Here is a 22,876-nt window from a genome sequence, read left to right on the forward strand (position 1 = left end):
AATTCTTATAGCCTGGGTTAGTAGCTGAGCTCAGACAGGCACCAGTTCAAGTCATGTGAACTGAAGATGTGGAGTGGGTTCCTTTTTAGATGTTAGCATTTTGGTATTTAGGGAAGGAGCTAACTCATGCACGTACGTGCTGGTATTTTTGTCAATAGGAACCAGCTTCGTCTTCCGACTCAAGTTAGTAAGCGTAATACCCAAGTCCTATTGTGTTAGTTCCAGATAGAGCAAAGCAGCCACCATCCTAGAGAGGTGAGCCAAGGCGGGCTCACCAGAGTTCTTTGTGAGATTTCCAGCATCCTCATGTAAAAGCAAAATCAGAAGGTACATAGTTGAGATAGCAGCAAGGTTGAAGGACTGCCTTTCGGTTGCTGTGAGAAAATCCCGACAAGATCGATGTGAGGAACAAGATTTGTCTCGATCGCAGGTCCAGAGTACAGTCCATCACACTAGGGAGTCACACTGCACCCGCAGTCAGAAAGCAGTGATGACAACGCTGTGGCCTCCCCAGCGTGCCCTTCCTCCATTTCCGTAATCCAGGCTCACAGGTACCCACAACAGGGGGATTGATTAACACAATCAAGCCACCCACCTCGGGCATGCCCGGAGGTCTGTGTCCCAGGGATTCTGGCTTTCGGCCAGTTTCCAGTTCACGCTAACCTCAATCCATGAACACAAAACTCACCTTCGACAAAGTTAGGCTCCTCCTGTTGCTGCCTGCCTGTCCCACTCGATGGATGCTCAGCCCGTGTATCTGTGTGAGCTGCCGTGGGCGCAGCTGATAAGGAGCCTTCTTTGGTAACTCCGAAATTTTTATTTCAGGAAGGTGAGGAACGTCTGGGCAAATGTTTCGCGAAGGTGTTTTTCAAGAATCAAAAACCCAGACCAGCCATTAATGTCTCCTGCACGGGGCTCAATGAGAAAATGAAGAGGCAGGAAAGAGATTATCTTCTTTATAAGCAAGTGAAGCAACTGAAGACTCCTCTGAACGTCGACCGCATCCCTGGTATGAATCAGTAGCTGGGGGTCCTATAGTCAGTATAGATATAATCGCTAAACCCTAAAAGGGATGGTTATTTACATTTGCGTGTCTGGAGAGATGCTAAAGTTCAGCTATGGATTGGGATGTGTCTCATTATTTAAACGAAGTTCACAAGTATCATTTTCTGTTCTTCTCTACAATATACCAATGAGTCCCTTTAACTGACCATTTTATATCCCAGAATGAGAACCCAAGAATTGACTCTATGAGTAAAAGACAGAAGGCTTTGAAAACGAAAAAGATCGCATAGATTCAAGCGCAGACTGCAGGGGAGTCTAGACCCTGAGGTGATACTTCTAGAGTTTCCTTGATAGCCTTGGGAGGCTTAGCTGACAAGATACTCCACATCTGTGCTCAGCCCTCCTGCCCCAGGGCTGGTGGAGTGACTGTCTGGGCTGTTCTGGGTTGCTGCAGCGAGCGTGTTTATCTCATTTCAGGTTAGTGGCTAATGGGCAGTGGAGCCGTCTCCCAGAGACGTGCCCTGCCCTCTGCGGTGACTCAGCTGGAGTGGAGCATGGCTCATTTGTCTTGGCACTCAGCAGAGTGTGTGGGCTCAGTAGGGCCTTCAGCACTTACTGGCAAATCCAATTTCCCCGAACCACAGAAGTCAGCTCTGGACTTGCGCTTGGGCACGAGCTTGACATCTGACCGCCCTGGCCCTCTCCTTCCCACACACTCTCTCGTTTGCCCAGAGACCCCTCAGTTCCTCATCCACACCTGAGAGCTCAGGCTCCGTTTGTCACCGCATCTGCCCCCACTTACTGGCACTGACTAAATGCTTGCATTTCTAATATCCCGGGCCTGAGTGATTTGCACCTCAGCCTTCACTGACAACAAAGATCTAATCTTGAGCCAAACAACTATGAGAATTCAGAATATTGTTGAGGATACTCATGCTGCTTGGGATAGGTGAACTAATGACTAATATTTAAAAATCAATAGCTTCATGGGGATCTTGTTTCCCCTTTAGTTGGGAAATAGGGCTCATTTGCTCCTTAAAAAAAAGATTTATTTTTAACTGTGTGTGTGTGTGTTCGTGTGTGTGTGCGCGCGCACGTGTATGTGCACATGTGAGAGCATGTGCCCATGGAGTAAAGAAGGTATCAGATGCCCAGAGGCAGAGTTGCAGGTGGATGGGGGCTGCTCCATGTGGGTCTTCTGCTCTAAGCCATTGACTTTGGACAGGACTTCTTCCGGGAACATTTGCCACAGTATCCTTAGATGTGGAACACTTTTCAATAGAACCATTCAACTGGATCCTGTTCACTTACGAAGTCTTGTGTACTCATCAGGGCCATTCAATAGACTACCTAGATTTGGCTACTATAAAGGCCCTCCCTCCCCCAAGGAAGTCTTGGGGCTGGAAAGGCAGAGAAGAGAATTTGCTGCACAATCATGAGGAATAGCGTTTGGGTCCTATCACCCATGTAGGAAGCTAGGTATTCCACAAACACCTGCCTATTCTAGCTCCAAGGGACTTGACACCCCTTCTGTCCTCCATGCATGCACCAAAACACACCCATGTGCATATACAGACGGATACATACATGTCTGCACACCCGCAAACGCATACATAATTCAGTCATAGGGGAGGGCAGCTTTCATGAACAGAATCTGAGTTCTGCTCTGACTGCGAGTTCAGCCGACACTAAACGGTCCTGGGTGTTCGTATATGCAAAACTAGCTGAGGATCCGAAAGGTTTGGCTTACTAGACAAATACACCAGAGTGTAGTCTGAATGAGTGAAGGCTGAAGATACCAGAGACATTTCTACTGGGAGCTCACAGGTCCCTAAGATGAGCTGTATATTAGTGGACCCATTGTTCCATCGTATCAACGGGACAGTCCTGTTTCCCTGAATGAGTGCAAGATACAATATATCGAGGCAGTTGCCTTAGATTCTTAGAAATTACTGATTATCAATAGGAAGTACAAAATATAATTATTTTGTTTAAAAGACATGAACTTTTATTATAAAATGATGTTGAGTCAATAAATCATGCAATATATTTCTACTTTTATCTTCTAATTATCAACTTATATATATTATTTGTTGAAAAATATACTTTTGTTCATCGTTACTACCCTTTTAATCTACTTACCCAGTTTCCAATAGGAAATGACTTTTGATATATTGAGTAGCCGAAATCAAGTAACCGTGGATGTCTGCAATCAATTGAATTTAGAAATTTCTAGATACAAAAACAAACCAAAGGGGTGGCTTTAGATTGAGTCCAACTATGGAGGCAGGCTTGAAGTAGCCAGTTCAAGCCTTAGCAGTTTCTAATCAATATTTAGTTACTCCAGAGCACTGAACGCTCATAGCTTAATCAATAAGCAAGATAATCTCATTCTCGCTCCGCATCGTTTTTCCTCTTTAGTTAGTTCACAAGCCTCATATGGATGAACACAATCTATAGCAGAGGAAAAGAGCCGAGGAGCTGCAAATCATAAGTAACACCCTGTGTTGCTAAAGTACAGTGACCCTGTCATGTGTCCCCACTACTGACAGTAGTTAGGGCAACTCGTTTATCTTCGAGGGGGATGCATTTGGCGATCGCAAATCTCAGGCCACAGTAAGATGTAAGTGCTGGTGAGCTGCGTGAAGAAAGTTTCAATCACTGGAAAAGAAGGGGGAAAGGATGCCAGAACCCCGTGACAGCAGGACCACGCCAGAGATATTCCTGACACTGTGTTGGCTTTGAAATCCTGCACTACACGTTCTGGAACCCTAAAGATCCAGATAGCTGCTCACACCAAGGAGATACTACAGGTTCATTCATAAAGCGCTAATAATTCTGCCAGACAGCAGAAGTCTGAAACTTCTCTACTAACATTAATCAAGTCGCAGTTCCCCGATGATTACCATGTTCCGGCAGAATGACAACTGGGTTACAGCAGTTACCTCGAGAAGTCGGTGGAGTACCGCTGTGCTCAGTTCCGAGCATGAAGGCGCTTGGTTGTTAGCAGAAGAGACCTATGGAGACCAAACCCTTAGGTGAATCGTGTAACAGTGGATGATGGTGGAGCAGGAAGCCAAGGCCACTGAGCCCTACTCTCAATAAGTTTCCTTCGACGAGCACTTGCCAGGTGCCAGGTCCCCGGTACACCCATTACATCTAATGTCTCCTTGCTCTCTACAGAACAACCACGTGCGAGCTTTTACCTTTCGTCCTCAAATTCTAGTGTTTACTTATTCTGATTTCTGTTGGGGGTGAAGGGGTGGGGGACATACCCGTGGAGGCTAGCATTGTGAGGTCAGTTTTCCCCTTCCACCTTTATATGGAGTCCAAGGGCTGAACTTGGGTCTTCCAACTTGCATGGCAAACTCCTCCCCTGACCCCCATGTCCAGCCCTTTGCTTCCAAAATCACACAATCTCTCTCTTGACCTCATGTCTGGCTCAAGACACTGCTGTGAGTTGATCTAATACTACATCCCTAACTTCATTACTGAAATTTCCCAGGTTTCGCCTTAAAAACCACCGTAGTACAATGTGCTTTTCTCTCCTCAGATAGTCATGGACGTATTGATCCCCGACTGAGACCCATCTGGGACTTGGCTTTTCTCGGCAGCTCTTATGTGATGTGGGAGAAGACAACCCAGTTTCTGCACTACTACTTGATCCAGCTCAGCAGTGTAAAGCACTTGGTAAGAACCTGAAAATGAGCCGGGTCAGCTGAGCCCCGGGGATGTAGGGCTCCTGACTGAGCAGCAGGAACTCTTACCTTCCTGGCAAGGGTTTCATTAGGTTTCATTCATCCAGCAAGCATCTGAGTGCCTGCAATGGCTCGCGGATTGTTTTAGAGATTGAGGTAGCAGTAAACAAAACCACTTTTGTTGTCTTCAATGAGACCCAGTTCTATAAAGAACCCAGACGGAGAGATCATAAAGCAGCGGATATGTGTCAAACAGGGGTAGGAAGGGCTATGGACAAAAGAAAGTAAAGAGGAGGAAACACGGGATCTTGATGGACAGCGTATGTAGTCAAAGTGAGGCGAAAGGAAGGAGAGTCGCACTGGAGCAGAAGCTAATGGCCCTGAGAGCCAGAGAAGGGGATTTGAGACCGGAAACCATGGCAGCAGGGTGGCTGATGGCTGAGGGAGCAGCAAGGCTCGGGGGTTGTTCAGACTGATCAGGGAGTCTGTGCAGGAAATGAGATGCCATAGCAGGAGGTGGAGGCTGTCCGTCCTTGGAAGTCTGGGAGGCAGTGAGCCCAGGCTTGTCTTTATCCTGTCAGGAGAGCAACATGATGTGGTTTGCACGGGCTCTCGCTGGCTCCGTTCTGAGAACAGACGGCGGTGAAACAGGAAGGAAACAGGAAGGCTTGGTGGGGGCACAGACGTAGGGGCAGCCAGGGATGCGGTTTGAACTCAGGTGGACTGGCAATACCACTCAGGGTTGGATGTGAGCATCAGAAAATGGTTAGTGTTGAAGGAAGAGTTTTTGGGGTTTGGACCTGAACCTAGAAGGATAGTTTCTATGCACTGACTGGAAAAGACATCGAGCAGTGTTAGAGGAACTGTCTTGAGCTGTGGCAAGAAGACAGTTTGTAGTCACCTTGTCATAGAGGTTTGTGTTTACGAGACAGTGATGGCCTGTAGTCAGGCCCACGTGATGGTGTTGAAACCACCGACGGGCAAGATCACAAGCGGTGGCGGATATCGTCACAAGAGACCGAATCTGGCGCTCGTCTAACCTGAGAGCTGACAGACTCCACCTGGAGGGGAAGGGGACAGCCGCCAGACACCAGTCTCAGGTGAACACTAGCCCGGGTGGGAGCCAGTGTAAGTTCTCTGCTATGTCCTCTGGGTGGAGTGGGGAACAGAGCCAAGAGACGAGGGTGACAGGGACGAGGTGGGCCCTCACGCGAGTGTTAGTGACCTGTGCAGAGAGTCTTCTGCTCTTAGCAGGTGGAGTAGGCAAATCACACCTTTAACCAGGGTTAGGATTCTTCTCAGGTAAATGTGATACAGGGAGAGAGAGTTTTTTCCAGAGGAAAAGCTGAACCAAGTGTTAAACACCAACAGCAAACATGTCCACAATTCACCCATGGGCAGGTCATCAGTATCTTCTGAGGAACTTGCAATGTTAGTATTTTTGATGCTGATAATAATGGTATTTGGAAAACAGACATCAAACAGAACCTAGGTTGTTGGCTTTCTTTTTTTTCCACTGATCTTTTTTATAGAGTCTTTTTTTTTTTTTAACAGAAATTACCCTAAAATTGATTGTTGCTAGGTAACCAGTCAGGGTATGGCCCCACTTGTCTCCTTCCACTCCTCCTTCTAACAGGGCAATGGAGCTGACAAGGCCAAGACAGCTCAGAGGCAGGAGATGTCGGAGGGTTTCTCACGTCCCCAAGCCTCCATGGGTGGGAATTATTATCCAAATCCTCAGGGCTAAACTTACCTGCTAATGCAAGAGTATAAAGAGATGCAAATTTATAAACTCGCAGCCCCAGATCAACAAGGCCCAACGGAAGAGTGGGCAAAGAAAGGAAGGGCTGAAATGCATTCATAAAATAAGACCCATCATCCAACAATAATTATCTCTTTAGACCTGAAGGACAAATGGCATTCCCAAGACTATAGACTGACTATGCCAAGGATGGGGGAATATAGCAGTTAAGGGAAAAAATGGGGATAAAGACTTTCACTGTTCTCCCAGCCTTTAATACAAACAGACAAAAGCAAAACTACTGATTATTCTAATTCCAGTCCAACAGTAGCAAATCTTGTAGCTGCACTAAAATATCTATCTACCAGGTCACCACTCATATTAGTGAGTTCAGACCATATGTCAGCTTAAAGCCTTCACTAGCCCAGCCTTGCAGAAATTACCTCACCAGCCATATCTCTTCGGCCGAGAAGCCTCTTTTCGACCACTTATATTAATAGCTCAAGCCTACATATTTTACTGAAACCACATTGGTTCTATCAGGGCTTAGCTTCTCCCTTTAGGGGATGCAGGGGACGTGGGTGGTGGGATCAGGCAAGGCTTCCTTCCCCGTGGCTTCCAGGAAGACTAGAGGTCCGAGTTACAAAATTAAAAATAATAACAATAAATCACCATCCATCTGGAATATAAGCACTTGGCATTTGTGATGGTTTGAATAGACGCCAAAGAGGTTATTTCTGAATAATATTAAAAGTAATGACTTCCTGGCAGGGCTTGTCGTGGTGAGGGCAGATAGCGGGGTGCACTGTTTACCTCTGCAGTTCTTAACAAGCTGTGCTTGGGGTGTGGTTCCAAGGACCCTTCCTCCTAAAGGAAGATCCAAGCACGGGGGATTATAACTCCGCCTACACGTTTAACATAGGCAATCCCTGGAGCTTCATATGCACGAGGTGGGCACTCTACTACCCAGCTACATACAGTCTGAGCCCTGATCTGTGGTTTGAGCAAAATAGTTTACTAAATGAAATTGGTATTCTACCGTTTATGGAAAGCCTAGCCTCTTTTAACCTAAAACTTAAAAACTACCATAATTCCATTCAAAACTGCTCTTTTGAAAGCCAGGCATGTAGGACTTGCCTGAAATCTCAGCACTTAGGAGGTGGGAGCAGGAAGGTTAGGAGTTCAAGACCCGCCTGAGCTATAGCTCTAGGCCAGTGTGGACTACATAAGACCCCATCTCCAAAATATACACATTAAAGAATATGCCATTTCCAAAAGCAGAATAAGAAAGTGCTGCCTTGAAGGGATGTAAGTAAGATCAATTTAAACATTTTAAGACTACATTACATTGTAAAGCCAAGGCCTGGAGAAATAGTACAGGCGGTGGCAGCGAAGTCCGTGACTGTCAACAGGGGTCCACCTACGAGCAACAGCTTGGGAAAAGTCAGTATTTCCTTGCAAGGTAAAGTCACCAAAATGAAGGCCAGGCAAGGCCAAATACCTCCAAACAAATACCAGGCTGATAGTGTTGTCCCCTTGCATCTGGGGGCAGTGGCCAAACCTCAGACCACCCTGGTTATAAACCCCGCATGTCTCCCACATGTTATCCTAGGTTGCCTACGTACAAGGAAAAGGCTGTACCAATTGGTATTCTGTTTCGTTTAGGGAGCAGCAACAAAAGCAGGCCCACACATTCAGAATTTATATTTTCTATTTTCTGTCGGTTGCATGCGTAGGTACAGAACCCGCGGATTCAGACGGGTCACTGTAATAGGAAATGCTGGTAGGTGACTCTCTTAGGAAAGACAGTTTTCCCTGGTGAATTCCGGTGTTGTGGCTTGTGCCCTAGATGTTCAAACACTCGTGTGTATACTGCAGGCCAGAGAGAAACCTACCCACTAACAGAAGACAGTCACCAAACAAGAACGGTCTGCTTCTGCCTCTTCCGCGTCATCTACAGCCTCCCCCCAGCCACTGTACATGACTTGGGAAAATCTCCATCCATATAAGAACAAAGACAAAGTCTAAAATCAATTTCCTTTTTATCGTCCTGCTCTTTCAGATTCTTCAGTAGTTTCACTAAAAACTTTGTAGAAGACTATAATAAGGCTGAAGATTTTAAAAATAATCCTATCTTTTTTATTAAAGAGCATACCCTCTCTATATAAAAATAAGAACTATAAAAAGAGAACTAGGAAATTGACTTATTAAAGTCTAGAGGAAACGAGTGTGTGCAGGTGGTGGGGACGAATGCCTACCGACCAGAACAGACCTAACATGCTTTATCTAATAGAAACTTTGTGCTTTTCTCTTGTCTGTCAGAGTGGAGTAGGATGAACATATCACAGGCACACATACAGTACCTACATCACTAAGGTTTCTAGAAGATTCTCCTTATCCTCACAGACGTCAGCCTTCAACAAAAGCCATTGATGCCAGAGAGAAAAGCTTTAAGGACATTCAACCAGACTTCCACAGAACCGAGGGACAAAACCTAAATGTAATCCACTTCTCTAGCTTGATCCGGAACACCGCCACCTACCGGAGCAGACGACACAGCCTGGCAAACCCTGAGCTTACACACTCCATGGTGTCTGCCCTACTCACTCTGTTTTCCTCCTCTAGAAAACCAATGATGATGGCATTGACTTTGATTTCACCGTTCTACTTCATGAATTCTCAACACAGGTAAAGAGCAACGTTTTTTTACCTGTGTGTCAAACTTTTAACTCCAAGTTTTCCGAGTAATAACATTTAGGCCGTTCCTTCCTAGGAAATCATTCCCTGCCGTATTCTCTTGTTCTGGTACCCTGGCAAACCACTGAAAGTACAGTACCACTGCCAAGAGCTGCAGAGCCCAGAAGAAGCCTCTGGAACCGACGAAGCATCAGCCATGGCACCAACAGAGCTCAGCAATTCCTAAATAGAAAAAGATCTGTTTCTATCATATCTGGAACAAGACAACTCCACGGGCCTACTTCAACACTCCTGTACAAAAGCAAAGGTCTAGGCTCCTAGCAACTCAGCAGGCCTGCGGCTACAGGGAAATATTTCCCACCTGATTGGCCTTGGTGTTTAACTCTGAGAACAGATGATACCTATCTGCTCAGGACTTAGGAATCAGAGCTCACTGCTGAGTCTTGGTGCAGGCAGACCAATGATTGCTTTGCAGAAAGGGTTTCACCTCTGAATTTGCGTTTTTCACTATTTTGGACATATTATAGCTATTTCATGTTGTTAAATAGTTCCCACTCATTATGCCAACAAACATCTTTTTTCAGTGAAAATAAACTGCAGGAAAATATTAACTGCTAATTTCAAGCAAGCATTCCTGTTTAAATTGCAAATAAATGTATGCATCTCTAAATAATAAAATGTGTTTGTAAGCTTTTGTGTACATAACAACATTTAGGCCCAAGAACTAAATCAACCCAATACTGCCTCAATCAAATCTTACAAACAGCACACAGTGTCTCACATGAGAAAGCTGCAAACAGAAAAAAAAAAAAAGCACTGATCTAGCTCAGAGTATACCAAATACTTTTGTTTTTTAAATTTATCAGGACAGCTCGGATCCAGTATTGGTGTCAGAAATCTATAAAAGCCAACACAGTATGAAATAATCAAATCGTGACGTCCCTCCTCAAGGCAGGAAGACCTGGTCCAGGAAATCCTGCCGTCATCCATTTGCCTCTCAAATTGTTAAAATTTAATGGAACACTTATGTCACTGTCTGAAACCCCTGAGCCAGGTTCCTTGGCCAGTAACTGATTAGGGGGCATCAGCTTCAACGTTAAAAAAGCACACGGAAGCACCTCATGAAGGGTGAGGTTATGTCCCCAGAGGCTGGAAACACAGTTAATCCACCTAACCCAAACACCCAGCCCAGCAACACCACTGACTCTGCTGTTTACCCCTGTGCTGGCACAGCCAGGTCCTGCTGCTCCTGTCCCCGCCTCCCGAGTCTCATGCGTCTATTCCTAGCTAAGGCTGAAGTTGCCCGTATGGTTTTCCAGAGAGAGTGTCATTTCCGCATCTCTGTCGACCCCTAAAAACGGAGTGCGTTTCTTGGTCTGCACTGTTTGATGATGGGAAACTGTAGTCTTCAGAGAAAGGTTTTAGACAGGGACGCTTAACAAAAGAGTCAAAAGCAGGTCTAATTGTGTATTTTTTTTTCTATTTAGAACCCCAAACTGTTGCAATTATCTCCCCAATATCCACTCCTTTTAGTAAGTCCTAATCCCTCTGCATGATCTTGTAAGGGAAACAGAAGCTCTCCCACCTACATAGTGAAGACTCCGTAGTTTTTCAAAACACCCAAGAAGCAGTACATAATGACCGCATCGAGCCAAAATCAAGACACCAGATACAAGTGTTCTAACTGAAGCTCCCGAACGAATCTTTCAAAAGAGATGCCACAAGCTTTATGTAGACACAGTCCCGTGATCTCTATCCATCTCATCTATCCTTCCAAATGGTATTTCAGCTTTCTCCAAGATCTTTCAAAAGATTTTTCCATTAAGCTTATATGTGACCATAATTCAGCCAGTGAGCAACGAACAACATAATCTTGAACAGACTGATTTAGGCACAGAGTGTGAAGGGGAACGGTACGCAAAAGACGCAAAGGAAAAGCAACAAAGCGCTTCTCCGGGTCTTCATCAGAACATCTTTCCTAACATGAATGCTGAGATTGTGAGCTTGATGTAATTAACATTGATTTCACTGGCTAACAACAGAGCAAGCACTTCATTTGCCGTGGCATAAAATGAAAAGGGAAATTCCCCAAGCCCTCTTTCCACAAGCAGTGTAAATTCCGAGTCACCGCGTCAGGGACAGTAAATTGACCATCACATCCATCTCACGTCTCCAGAACTTTCAAGATTTCACAGTATATCAGAAGCAGTACCAGGCTCTGTCCGCAATTTCAATCTACACTACTTGGTTTCAATTTTTCCTGCTTGAATCTTAATTTTTTAGGTCATACACATGGCAGTTTGAATGAGAATGGCCCCCACAGGCTCCATGCTTGGTCACCGGGGAGTGGTTCTATTTGAAAGAACTTCCTTGGAGGAAGCGTGTCTCTGGAGGTGGGCGTGGAGGTTTGTCTCTGTCTTCCTGCTGCCTGCGGGTCCAGATGTGGAACCCTCACATCTACTTCTCCAGCATCTCGACTGTGTGTGTGCCACCATGCTCTCTGCCATGATGATAATGGACCAAACCATTGGAACTGAAAGCCAGCCTCCAATTAGATGGTTTCTTCGATGAGTTGCCAGGGTCATGGTGTCTCTTCACAGCAATAGAACAGTGGCTAAGACAGTTCATTTGATGGTCAGTTGAAATGTCTATATTTGGACTTGGATGCTAGTCCTTCAAGACACACTGACTTCTCTCAATTTTTAGAAAATTTGGGTCAGTTCTGTGCCCTTTCCTCGCTCTCAAAACAAGGCTCAGCCATCAAGCTCCCCAGCCTACACATGAAGGGGTAAGGGAACCAGCACATTCTCTAGAGAAACAAGTGGGTTTGTTTCTTCAGTGAAGCAAGAAACTAAGTTAGCTGAAGACTTTTAATTCTCGCTCAACAAAGTACAGTTTCAACAACACAAAGAGCTACCTTCTTCAGTGGGAGAATTCCACCAAGTCACGATCACTCCTTTCTGTCTGCAGCACTCCTTGGCTGTCAAATTTAATGATTATATGTTAAAATATTAAAATATAAAAATTCCGATTTTTCAAAACTAATATAATTCTGTTGGTTCACAAACTACACAGTTAAGCAGGAGGAAAAGAATAACACAGAATGGGACTGTTTCTTTAACGACAGTTATCAGCATCTCACTAAAGAATATTGATATTATACATTAGAATTACCAGAAACCTTTAATATTGTGCCCTGACCTATGTGCAGGCGAACTTGCGGTGGTCTCCAACATCAAAGGCTTAAAGCTCCAGGGAATTTTGAGTGAACCAGGCAAGGGCAGGCATGCAGCAGCCACTAGTGCAGCCTCTCCCCAACCCAAGCTGACACCTTCTTTAAATTAGCTAAACCTACTCTTCATAATAGTAATGCAAAAATCTTCATTTATTAATAGCCACATTAACCTTTTCTATGCTATAGGCTTTGTTTGACAGTTACCACCCACCCATCACTAATATAATGAGTTAGCCACAATATGGCTCTGTTCCTGTCCTACGGGATTCCGTTCCATTCACGCTCCTATGTGGACCCATGCCATTTGCCTATGAAATGCTGCAGATGGCTTAGGTACCCAGAATAGTTATTAGAGTCTCTCTCCTCCCCTCCTCTCCCCTCCCCTTCCCTTTCCTCTCCTTACCTCTTCTGCTCTTCTTCTCTTCCCTCCCAAGTCCTCTCTTGAGACAGGTTTCACTGTGTAGCTCTGGCTGACCTGAAACTCACTATGTATACCAGGCTGATCTTGAACTCACAAAGATCTACCTGTCTCTGTCTCCTGATGGTATAATCAGAATATTTAGCAAATTAAAAACACAATTTTTATCCATGTTTCTGATTATTCTCAATATGCAGAGACTGCAGTACATTCTGTGGCAGTGTTTCCTTACTGAGAATGTACTCAGGACCTACAGCAAACACTTCCCAGGTTTGATGCTATGGTACAGCCACACACATGCGGGAGGAAATGGGGCTGGTGAATAATTGTAGCTACAGTATCCATTTGAAAACTCAACCAGCTGCATGGTCTTCAAAAAATCTATCTCTGTATGTTTGCTCTTGTTACAAAGACAGAGTATATTGACTTCCACAGGGTTACAAGAATTAAATTAGACAATGTATCTAATTTAAAAGCAGACAGGCAATTTAAATCTTCTTACCCTAGTAACGAAAGTCAAAGAGGCTGCATAAGGTGTCACAGGCCTGTAACCCCAGCATACCAGAGGTCAGAGGTGGTGGGTAAGAGCAAGGGGTCAAGGCTAGGCATGAAATCCTGTCCAAACCCCCACAAGAAATAAAAACAACTATTTTATTTCTATTATCTACTTTTATCCAAGGAAAACAGACTAGAGCATGTCCGTGGCTTCAGAGGTTTTGGGGTGAAAAAATTCTTAAAGGTATAAAGCCAACGTATTTTGGAAACGAAAGCTTAACATTCATTTTTTCTTAATCTCAATGAATATAATATAGGCTAAACTCCAATTACTCTAACTGAACTAGCATCTACCACGAGACTGAACTGACTGGTCAGCAACTCTACAAATTCTTCTTCGTCAGAATCTATGCATACAACTAAGGAGAGCATATGTGAGCCCCTTGTTCTTGTCTAATACAAGCCTGCAAATCACACTGTGCTAACAGAGCGGTTCTAAGTGTGCAGAAGCCACAAATTGAAGCCATTTGCCATCTTCAGCGTTTTAATAACCCAAGGAAGAATCTGAAAACACTCTCTAGTAAGATCATAATGATTCACGTTTAAATGATATTCCAAGAAATGTCGTGATGTACAATGTTTACTTTCATGGCCTCAACAGAGTAACTTTTAAATCAATGTATGCCACAGAGACAATGAACAACTTATTTGAAAAGTAAACCATTGTAAAAGCATTGGCTCTTGAATATGAATGGAAGAAGCTACATGGCTATTCTGTACTGTTTTTCAGCTTTTTTGAATGTCGAAAATTCTCATGATAAAAAATTTAGGGAGCTGGAGAGATGACTCAGTTTCGCAGGCCCCAAGTTCAAGCTGCAGAACCCGGTAAGGTCAGCCGGGCATGGCACACCCCTGCAACCCTAGTGCTGGGGAAGCAGGGGCGGGAAGATCCAGGGGTCAGTCACACTCCAGCTTCAGGTTTAGTCAGAGACGGTATCTCAAACCTGAGTTAGGAGACGAGAACACAGCCCCTGGTGTGCACATTCACACACAGAACCGTAAACATACACACACCTGCACACGGGGTTGTGGGGGGCACGGACTGCACACCCACAGTCCTAGTACTTGGCAAAAGGATTGTGAGTTTTGAGGTCAACATAGGCTACACACATTTGTCAAAAAAAATTATAAAACAAATTTAAATATATTCTAGGCTGAATTAATATTCTCTTCTTCCCTTAATAAATATTAAAATATACTTCAGTAATAATATAATTTTATTTAATGTCTTTCATTAAACAATAAAATAGTCAATAGTTTAAATATATGTACATAATTATCTTTGCATATACGCTGAATCTCCTGAACAGGAGACAGCAGGGCTCCTAGAATTCAGCCATCTGAATTCATTCTCCTGGATCCATCTTCTCTAAATCTTGTAGTCAAATAAGTCACTACATGCAAAGTGAGGAGAGTCAGTTCTTGGCTTTTCCTTTCTTTACAGGAAGCTGACCTGTAGCTTCCAAATACTTATTAACGAGTTCCTCCTGTGTGGCCGGGGAGCAGGGCTGGTATCTGCAGTACTCCATCGTGTACTCTCCTTTGCCCTGGAAGGCCAAGACAGGGAGGTTGGTTTGCTTGGGGCTCTCAAGCAGAGTCAGCGCTTACTCTGCGGGGTGCCCCGAGGTTTCCCTCCATCTTAAAGCTGCTTACCTCTGTGCAAGACCTAAGTTCAGTGGAGTAGCCGAACATATTATTTAGGGGAACCTAAAGGCAAACATAATAAATATTTTAGTGCCACTTGTTGAGGAATATTTGAGGACAATCTTTAAAGCTTTATAATTCGCTTTCTGTTGACAATTTTAGGTTTAAAGACTCAAAAGCCAGAGTCATTTCTGCCTTATCCAAGACACGAGATCCTATTTGAAAGCTATTTTGACAGGAATAATGAGAGCAACCTTCAATTTCAGAGTGGGCACCACTGCTGCCCTCCCTTCTCATCTCCACACCACTGTCTACCTCCGTCAGTTCAGACACTCACACGTGTTGTCTCTGTGGAAATGTTAATGAATTTCCATTGCGTGCTTGCGTGTGTGCGTGCGTGCGTGCGTGCGTGTGTGTGTGTGTGTGTCTGTTGCTGGGCACTGAACCCAGAGGCTCATGCATGCTTGGCATGTGCTCTCCCACTGAGCTGCACCAGGCCCTCCTCTGTAACCAACATGTTACACAGCATGATCTTCCTAGAGGTGATCTGTAATGAGACCAATACTTTCTCCCCATGAGATTTAAGATGGGTACAGATCAGGGAATTAAATACTAGCCTTATAACAATAAAGCAGCTATAGAAATAAAGTTAAAACAGGAAAAAAAATAACTATACAGCTAAGACAGAAAGAGCCAAGATATAAAGAATCCCATTTTTGGCCTTTGTACTCAAATTTGCCACAAAATAGAATCTACAAACTCAAAGCAAATGCTTCAGTTTGCTCTACGATTTCCAAAGCCAAATCTGACTCATTTGCTTCCGTGGCTCGCAAAAGCAAGACAAAGCTGTACCCCAGAGGGGTTACCTCATGAGGCTGAGGCATAGGGTCACCCTGAGTTCCAGGCTAGCCTGAGCTACAGTGGGAGACTGCATCTCAAAAGATAAACAAGAGACCTGGGAGGCCAGCGATGACCGTACTCACATCGGCATAGAGTGTAAAATAGTCCTCGACCCCGTCTTGTCCTGTGATTACTCCGTGGCGCCGGTTAACCCCTGCGATCACTGCTCCCTGAAACTCGTTAGGAGCTACAACCTCCACGGACATAATGGGTTCAATGATACACAATGTGGCATTGGCCAAAGCTGCGTTTAAAGATAAAGAACAACAGAAAGAAAAGTTAAGTACATTCTTCATTAAACTGGAATTCTTTCCCGTTCTACATGAGGGCAGGGGGCACTTTCCCAAAGGTACACAAGCGACAGGCTTCTAATATCCCCGGACTTACTTTTTTATAGTAATGGTAACAGTTTTATCTATGTAGAAATTCCAAGAGATAATGTTTCATTCTGTTGCTAGTATTTCAATTAGCATACTTTAAAATATTTAAAAATCCTTAAATCTAATTAATCTGCTGAACACAGAAAGCATCAGTCACCAAGTCCTGCGCTATGCAAACTGTGCAGCTGCCTGATCGCTGTGATCCGCACACACAGACACGCATATTATATGTATGTATATATATAATGTATGGATAGTGTATACATACATTTACATACATACACATACATGTAAACTTATCACAGGGCAGGAGAGAGTACTTGAAGAAAAGAACTGAGTCACTTCTGAGAAGCCTTCCCTTTTCTAGGCTGAACAATTTCACTGTCTGATCGAGACTCAGGGTTTTAGTTGCTGCCCTCTAACAAATTATTGCCTCTTGTGAAAACCTGTCAGGTCTTAAGTTTCTTCACCAATAACTAAAAACTGTCCGACTAGATGGTAACAGCCCCCATCACATGAACCTCATTGTGCATTTTCTCGTCCCATCCAACACACAGCTACTGTGCTTCTTAGTCACAAACACTGAGTAATATTTATGGAGGAAGTAAAATAAAACTTCAGATATTTACACGTAATTTAGTCACTTGCTAGAGCAGAATGTTTAGCCTCAGACCAGCTGCACTGTCCCCAAATAAAAGCTTTTAAGCAAAACACAGGAAAGACAACTAAGAAGCTATTGTGTTTGGAAATAACCACGGTTTTCCAGGCACCTCTCTGTTTGTATGGAATCACAGCAACCTCTCTTGTACATTATACAGGCGCCTCTGAAGACATCACGGTCTGAAGTGCAGTGAGTGTCAGAGTGATGACCTACCACACTCCTCAGGAACAGGACGGTTGGCACCAGGACCTCAACTAGGGACAAACTCCACAGCTGGCCAGGTTCCTATGCCATTTACATAACGTCTCAGTAGTTGCAAACAGCACTCTTAAAATTACCTATAGATCCCAATACCCAATTCACTATAAGTCTATGCACTAGTTTCTATTACTAACATTGCTGATTCCCCATTTCAATCCACTAGCAAAAACACCAGCATCAGCAGGCCCGGGGCTTATGTGGCTGATGAGGAGGTAGTCAAGGGTTAAGACTAGTCAGTCTAGGCCGGGCGGTGGTGGCGCACACCTTTAATCCCAGCACTTGGGAGGCAGAGGCAGGTAGATCTCTGTGAGTTTGAGGCCAGCCTGGGCTACAAGAGCTAGTTCCAGGACAGGCTCCAAAGCCACAGAGAAACCCTGTCTCAAAAAACCAAAAAAAAAAAAAAAAAAAGACTAGTCAGTCTAGGTTTAACTTTAAGCTCTACCAAACTAATACGCCAGCTTAGGTTATGAAACCAATGGCTCCAAACCTCAGTTCTCTCAGCTCTAAGGTCATTGTGAAGATAAGCTCTCTCATGTACTCAATATAACACAGCACTCACAAGGGATCAATAAACGCCACAACCAAGGCAAGCATGCTGGGAAATGAGTGGCGCGGCTCGATGCTAACTCACAGGCAACATAACAGGAAGAATTGTATTCAGTGTGCCTAAATGCATGCATGCACATATGCATATACACACACACATCACACTAGGTACATTTTCAGGTAATATTCCCTTCAAGTGCTGGGCCCATTTCTACACAGTAAGGGGAAGAGAAAGAAAGACTCCAACTCAAAGCCTGGCATGGAATGGCGAGAGATCCCAGAGAAGACAGGGCCGGGTCTAATGCGCTAACCACACAATGCTGGCTGTGTTCAGAGGCTGGAAGGCCAGTGTTGGGAGAATAAGCATTGTCTTCTCTCCACAAACCAGTTATGGAGGTGACAGCAACACCCATGTCCTAAGGCCAACACAGGTGACGCACATCTGGTTCCATACTTCAGTTTTAAGTTACACCACTGATTGCTCTCTTTCTGTGAAAGTTACAAACTTCTAATCAAGAATCAGCATAAAACAATTGGTGTTTTTAAATTCAATTTGTATTTCTAAGAAGTGTTAAAGTCACTTAATGTTAGCTTAGGAAGTGTGGGAGCAGCGAACATCTCAAGGTCAAAAGGTGGAAACATCGCTTCTCCTCTTCAGACTGACCAGTTCCTACAGCACAGACTGCAGGGCCTGTTTACTATGCAGCCTTCCTTTTACAACTGAAAACTAGAGTAGAATTACTAACTAAGGAATTAGCAGCTTAGTCTAGAAAACAGCGGTCCTCCCAGACACTGCCTAACATTAATCACAGGTGCAAACTGAGACCAAAAGAAGTTCAAAAAGCTGAAACTCATACGGAATATCAATAGAATTCAGATTTACAGACTGACTGCTTAGGAAATAATGATTAAGAAATATTAATTCTCTACTGCTTATTTTAATTCTCCTTGGTGTAAATATTTTTGAAATGTTTTATGGATCATGATTTTATTACGTAAAAACACTTATGTACATTTCTAAGGAATTGACAAACAGCAGATATGGCTAAGGAGACAAAGAAAATTAAGTTTCCTGGCTTCAGGATAACTATGTAATTCTCTGCTGGATAATTCTGATGTCACATAGTTTTGCTGTCATTTGTTTCCCACTTCCCCGAATTAAAAGCAAAGAATCAGGGGGCTGGAGAGATGGCTCAGAGGTTAAGTGCACTGGCTGCTCTTCCAGAGGTCCTGAGTTCAATTCCCAGCAACCACGTGGTGACTCACAACCACCTATGATGGGATCTGATGCTCTCTTCTGCCATGCAAGCAAGCACACAAGTAGAAAAAAAAAAAGCCAAGAGTCAGATATGCCTGCCTGCAACTGCTCAGAGTTCTAGTTCACAGTTTTAGTAGGGGTGATAGTTTTAGCAGTGTAGCGGGAAGTCTATATTATGCATAAAGATTACTGAATTCTTTCAAAACACTTTTCCATTCTCACAATAATGCCTCACAGCTTAAATGTGATATATGAAAAAATTACTTAGAAATTTATGAACTTCTTGACATTTAAATAAATGAGTAAAAATAACACAAGGAGGTAATTTATCTTTAAAATACTTCTTAAGAATTCTGAGCATTTGTCTTCTCTATTAAAACCTGAACTTCAGATTACATATTAACTTAAACACATTAAAAATGAACACCCAGAAAATTTACAACAGGGTAGGCTTGGTAGGCTTTGATTTTGCAAGAGCCATCTCCCACCACTCCAATCCGTAAGCATCCCTCCCTCCCCTGTGATCCTCCATCCCATAGTCATCTCCCTCTACTCCAGTCCGTAAGCATCCCTTCCTCCCCTGCCATCCCCCATCCCCAGTTCTGCATGGAGGAGAATACAAACTGATGCTCTGGAGGTTATGACGGTCTCCCAAGGAAGACAGAGATGGAGGGCATTGGGACATAGTGTACCTTGTTTAAGAGCACCTTCTCCAGCTCGGATGAAAGAGATTTCATTAGAATCAACCATGTGGTGTGCACCGTCTTGCAGAACAAACCGCAGCCCAGAAAGCTTGTGACCGGAAAGAGGACCCTTTTCGCAGGCATCCAAAAACCCCTAACAACAAATGAATACAACTGCAATGAGATTTCACTTGCAGAGCACGCCCCAAATTCCAGAACAGGTCAGAAACGTAATGTTATTAAGATATAATGTTGTTTACACCTTTCAAAAAATGTTCTGAGTAAGCTGGGCATGAGATGAACAATCCCATGGAACAGGACAGTGCATGAAGATGTGAGGGGGCTGGAAAAGGGAGCCAAGGGCACCACCAGCCCTGCCCATAACCTCAGCTTCAGGAGTTATTAATGCTTACACTCCTCCCAGAGGCAGCAGGGCCTTAGGTCACCAACTCTACCCAAACACACATGTAAGCAGAGGCTGTGGCTTGAGCCCCTGTTACAGACCCATCACTACTCGGCTGGAATGGCAGATCACACCAGAAAAAAGGTTGCATGATGTTGTTAAGAAATAGACTTAAAGGGAATTTCAGTTTTCCAAATGCAACTTCCTTTTAAAAGATAGCTTCATTAAGGCACAATTTACATACAACAAACGGCGTATGTTTAAAGAGTAGAGCTGACAAGTTTGCGACTCCTTTCCAGGCACCTAAATACTTCAGAACTCCTCCAGTTCCGTCACACAGCTACACATGCGGCGGGTTACTTCTGACATTTCGAAACTGTAAACTATGTATGCTGAAAAACATGTAAATTCTTCTCTTTCCTCTGTGAATTTCGGAGACATCTGGTATTTAGAAGTGTGTGAATGGCAAAGGATAATCTTAAAATAAGAGTGGAATGCATTACCACCACCAACAAAAAAATGCTATTACCACTGAAACGAAAATCATAACCTGCTGTCTACAAAATAAACAATTGCTTAGAGCATACAAGTCACGGAGAAAGGGAAGCGAGCATTGGCGCTTCATGGGTGCGCAGCTCTTTGCCGTTCCACACGTAAAACCGTTTCTGGCCTTCATATTTTTGAAAGGTGCAGGTAATCATTTACTCCCAATTTAACTAGCTCTGCTTGGATGGAGTGGCACACACCTTAACCAAAGCACTCAGGAAGCAGAGACAAGGAGATCTCTTTGATTCCAAGCCTGTCTGGGCTAAGTATAGACTACCTGTCTCAAAACAAACAAAGTAGCTCTTCCTTTACCAAGAGCACATTTGGCAGCAGCAAAAAACGCAGTAGGGAAGAAGCCAGGTGCCAGAGTCTAACAGATAAGCATTCCTACACCAGCACACACAGAACTCTCAGAAGCCCCTAAGACTACTACACACTGTAATGGCTGAGTATAATCAAGGCAGTAGCAGCAATTCATGAAAAGCGATTATACCCCACCGTCACAGCCTGTGTCCACAGCCCCTGAACTGGAGGATGAAAGACGGAGAGCCTGATGGCCCATAAGGAAGGACGGTTAACTGGAAGGAGCCACGATAGAACAACCTGACAGGACAGGAGGTGTGATCTAACACCAAATAACCCGCCTTCAAACACAGACACTACAGAGGTTTGCTGCACATCACCTTCTCAACGGCAGGCACAAACTGCTTGGGCACGTTGGACCCGAAGGTCTCGTCGGAAAACTCCAGCTTGGTGTACTCCTCTGGGGCCAGGGGCTCCAGCGCACCGATCACCTTCCCAAACTGGCCAGCCCCGCCGGACTGCTTCTTATGTGTGAAATCAAACCTGCAAGTGATGCAGGAGGACAAAACAGAGTGTTAGTGATCAGTAAAATGAAATAAACGCCCACTAATTTACACAAAATCCACATTTCATATTTTTTTAAAACTTTTTTCTTTGACTATGACGGCTGTACTAAGAAATTCATTAGAGAAGTTATTTAGAAGAAATTCTTCATTTCTGTTCTCGCTCAGGGGTAAACGAGGGGCATATCACCTAAGCAATCACGTTTTTCATTCTAATGGCTCAGTCTACGGCTTCTAATAATCTACATCTGGACTGCTGCCCTTCCGTGTCACACAACGCAGTAAACAAGTATGGTTTATGTAGGTTTATAAACAAGTCCATTTATTTAGGCAGTTTCTATTGGATCTTATTATTTGGCATTACATACAGAGGTGATTTAAAGGGAGTATCAGATGCACTAACTAAGAATGAAAATGATTAATGACAAAATGATAATGGCGAGCACAAACACGGCTTTCAAATGATCTTAAGTTAGCGTTTACATCAAGCCAATGGATGGAATGGTATTTTACATGAATCTCAAGCATGGAGACACAGCACACAGGCAGCTGTTTCTCAGTTCACAGGAGGCTACTTCTTAGGAAAAACATCTCATGTGTAGATACTGCTTGCCAGGCGCTTCTTCCTTCAACCTGAGACTTTCTGGGGATAATCACTTTCAAAAGTGGGTACGCCATCTACAGGTGAACCGACAGACATTAGTGGACAAGCCTGTAAGTGGCGGGGAAGAAGCAAATGTGAATAATGGCAGGAGATGCGTGTCTGGAGGGGCAGACTTCCTGAAGAGCCTAAGTGTGCGTGTGTCTGACTAACTGCCTTCTAATAATCTTCCAGTGGCCAAGAGCTTCAGGATGGGCTGGGAAGCCCCAGAGAGTGAAAACTTAATTTCCCTGAGAGGGAAAAACATCTCTAAGAAGCAAGAGAAGGGAAGCAGAGGGCGAAACCCTCACACATCACCAGAGAAATCCAGTGGAAGGGTTTCCAGGTGCAGAAACTGAGGTCCTGCCAGGTACTCAAAAGTTCTCTGAGGACTGGGCATTTTGTTCTCAGTCTGACAGCAACAACAGCTCCCTAAAGCAGCAGAGGCCAAAGAGGGGGCTCAGCGGGGAAGAGAGCTTGCTGTCAAGTCTGATGACCTGAGTTCAACCCCTGGGACCGCACGGAGGAAGCAGAGACCCAGGTCCCACAAGGTGTCCTCCCTCTCCACACTCTGGCCACAGTGCACACGTACCCCTAACCCATACCCAACAAAATAAAGTATGCAGATTTTTAATGAGGAAATAGTCTGTATCTGTGCTATAGAAATTAACTATGGTTAAATCTAATCACAGCTATTTAAACCAACTTGAAAATTCATCAACTTAACAACTCAAGTGTG

At 44.1% G+C, this 22,876-nt stretch overlaps 2 protein-coding genes across 2 annotated transcripts in view; one reads left to right on the plus strand and one right to left on the minus strand.

The window, feature by feature from the left end:
• Rarres1 (retinoic acid receptor responder 1) overlaps positions 1 to 9,808 on the plus strand; it is a 32,630-nt gene extending 22,822 nt beyond the window's left edge. Inside the window, exons 3-6 of the mRNA XM_057757119.1 lie at positions 826 to 1,009; positions 4,559 to 4,695; positions 9,070 to 9,132; positions 9,218 to 9,808. Of these exons, the coding sequence (XP_057613102.1) occupies positions 826 to 1,009; positions 4,559 to 4,695; positions 9,070 to 9,132; positions 9,218 to 9,367 (534 nt within the window). The 3' untranslated portion in view covers positions 9,368 to 9,808. The remainder of the gene's footprint in view (positions 1 to 825; positions 1,010 to 4,558; positions 4,696 to 9,069; positions 9,133 to 9,217) is intronic.
• Positions 9,809 to 13,873: 4,065 nt separating this feature from the next.
• Positions 13,874 to 22,876, minus strand: part of Gfm1 (G elongation factor mitochondrial 1) — a 42,244-nt gene continuing 33,241 nt past the window's right edge. Inside the window, exons 14-18 of the mRNA XM_057757096.1 lie at positions 21,315 to 21,477; positions 19,692 to 19,836; positions 15,977 to 16,137; positions 15,003 to 15,056; positions 13,874 to 14,896 (exon numbers count right to left, since the gene is read on the minus strand). Coding sequence (XP_057613079.1) covers positions 14,765 to 14,896; positions 15,003 to 15,056; positions 15,977 to 16,137; positions 19,692 to 19,836; positions 21,315 to 21,477 — 655 coding nt within the window. The 3' untranslated portion in view covers positions 13,874 to 14,764. The remainder of the gene's footprint in view (positions 14,897 to 15,002; positions 15,057 to 15,976; positions 16,138 to 19,691; positions 19,837 to 21,314; positions 21,478 to 22,876) is intronic.

The sequence above is a fragment of the Chionomys nivalis genome, chromosome 24, assembly GCF_950005125.1.
Source record: "Chionomys nivalis chromosome 24, mChiNiv1.1, whole genome shotgun sequence".
Classification (NCBI taxonomy): Eukaryota; Metazoa; Chordata; class Mammalia; order Rodentia; family Cricetidae; genus Chionomys; species Chionomys nivalis.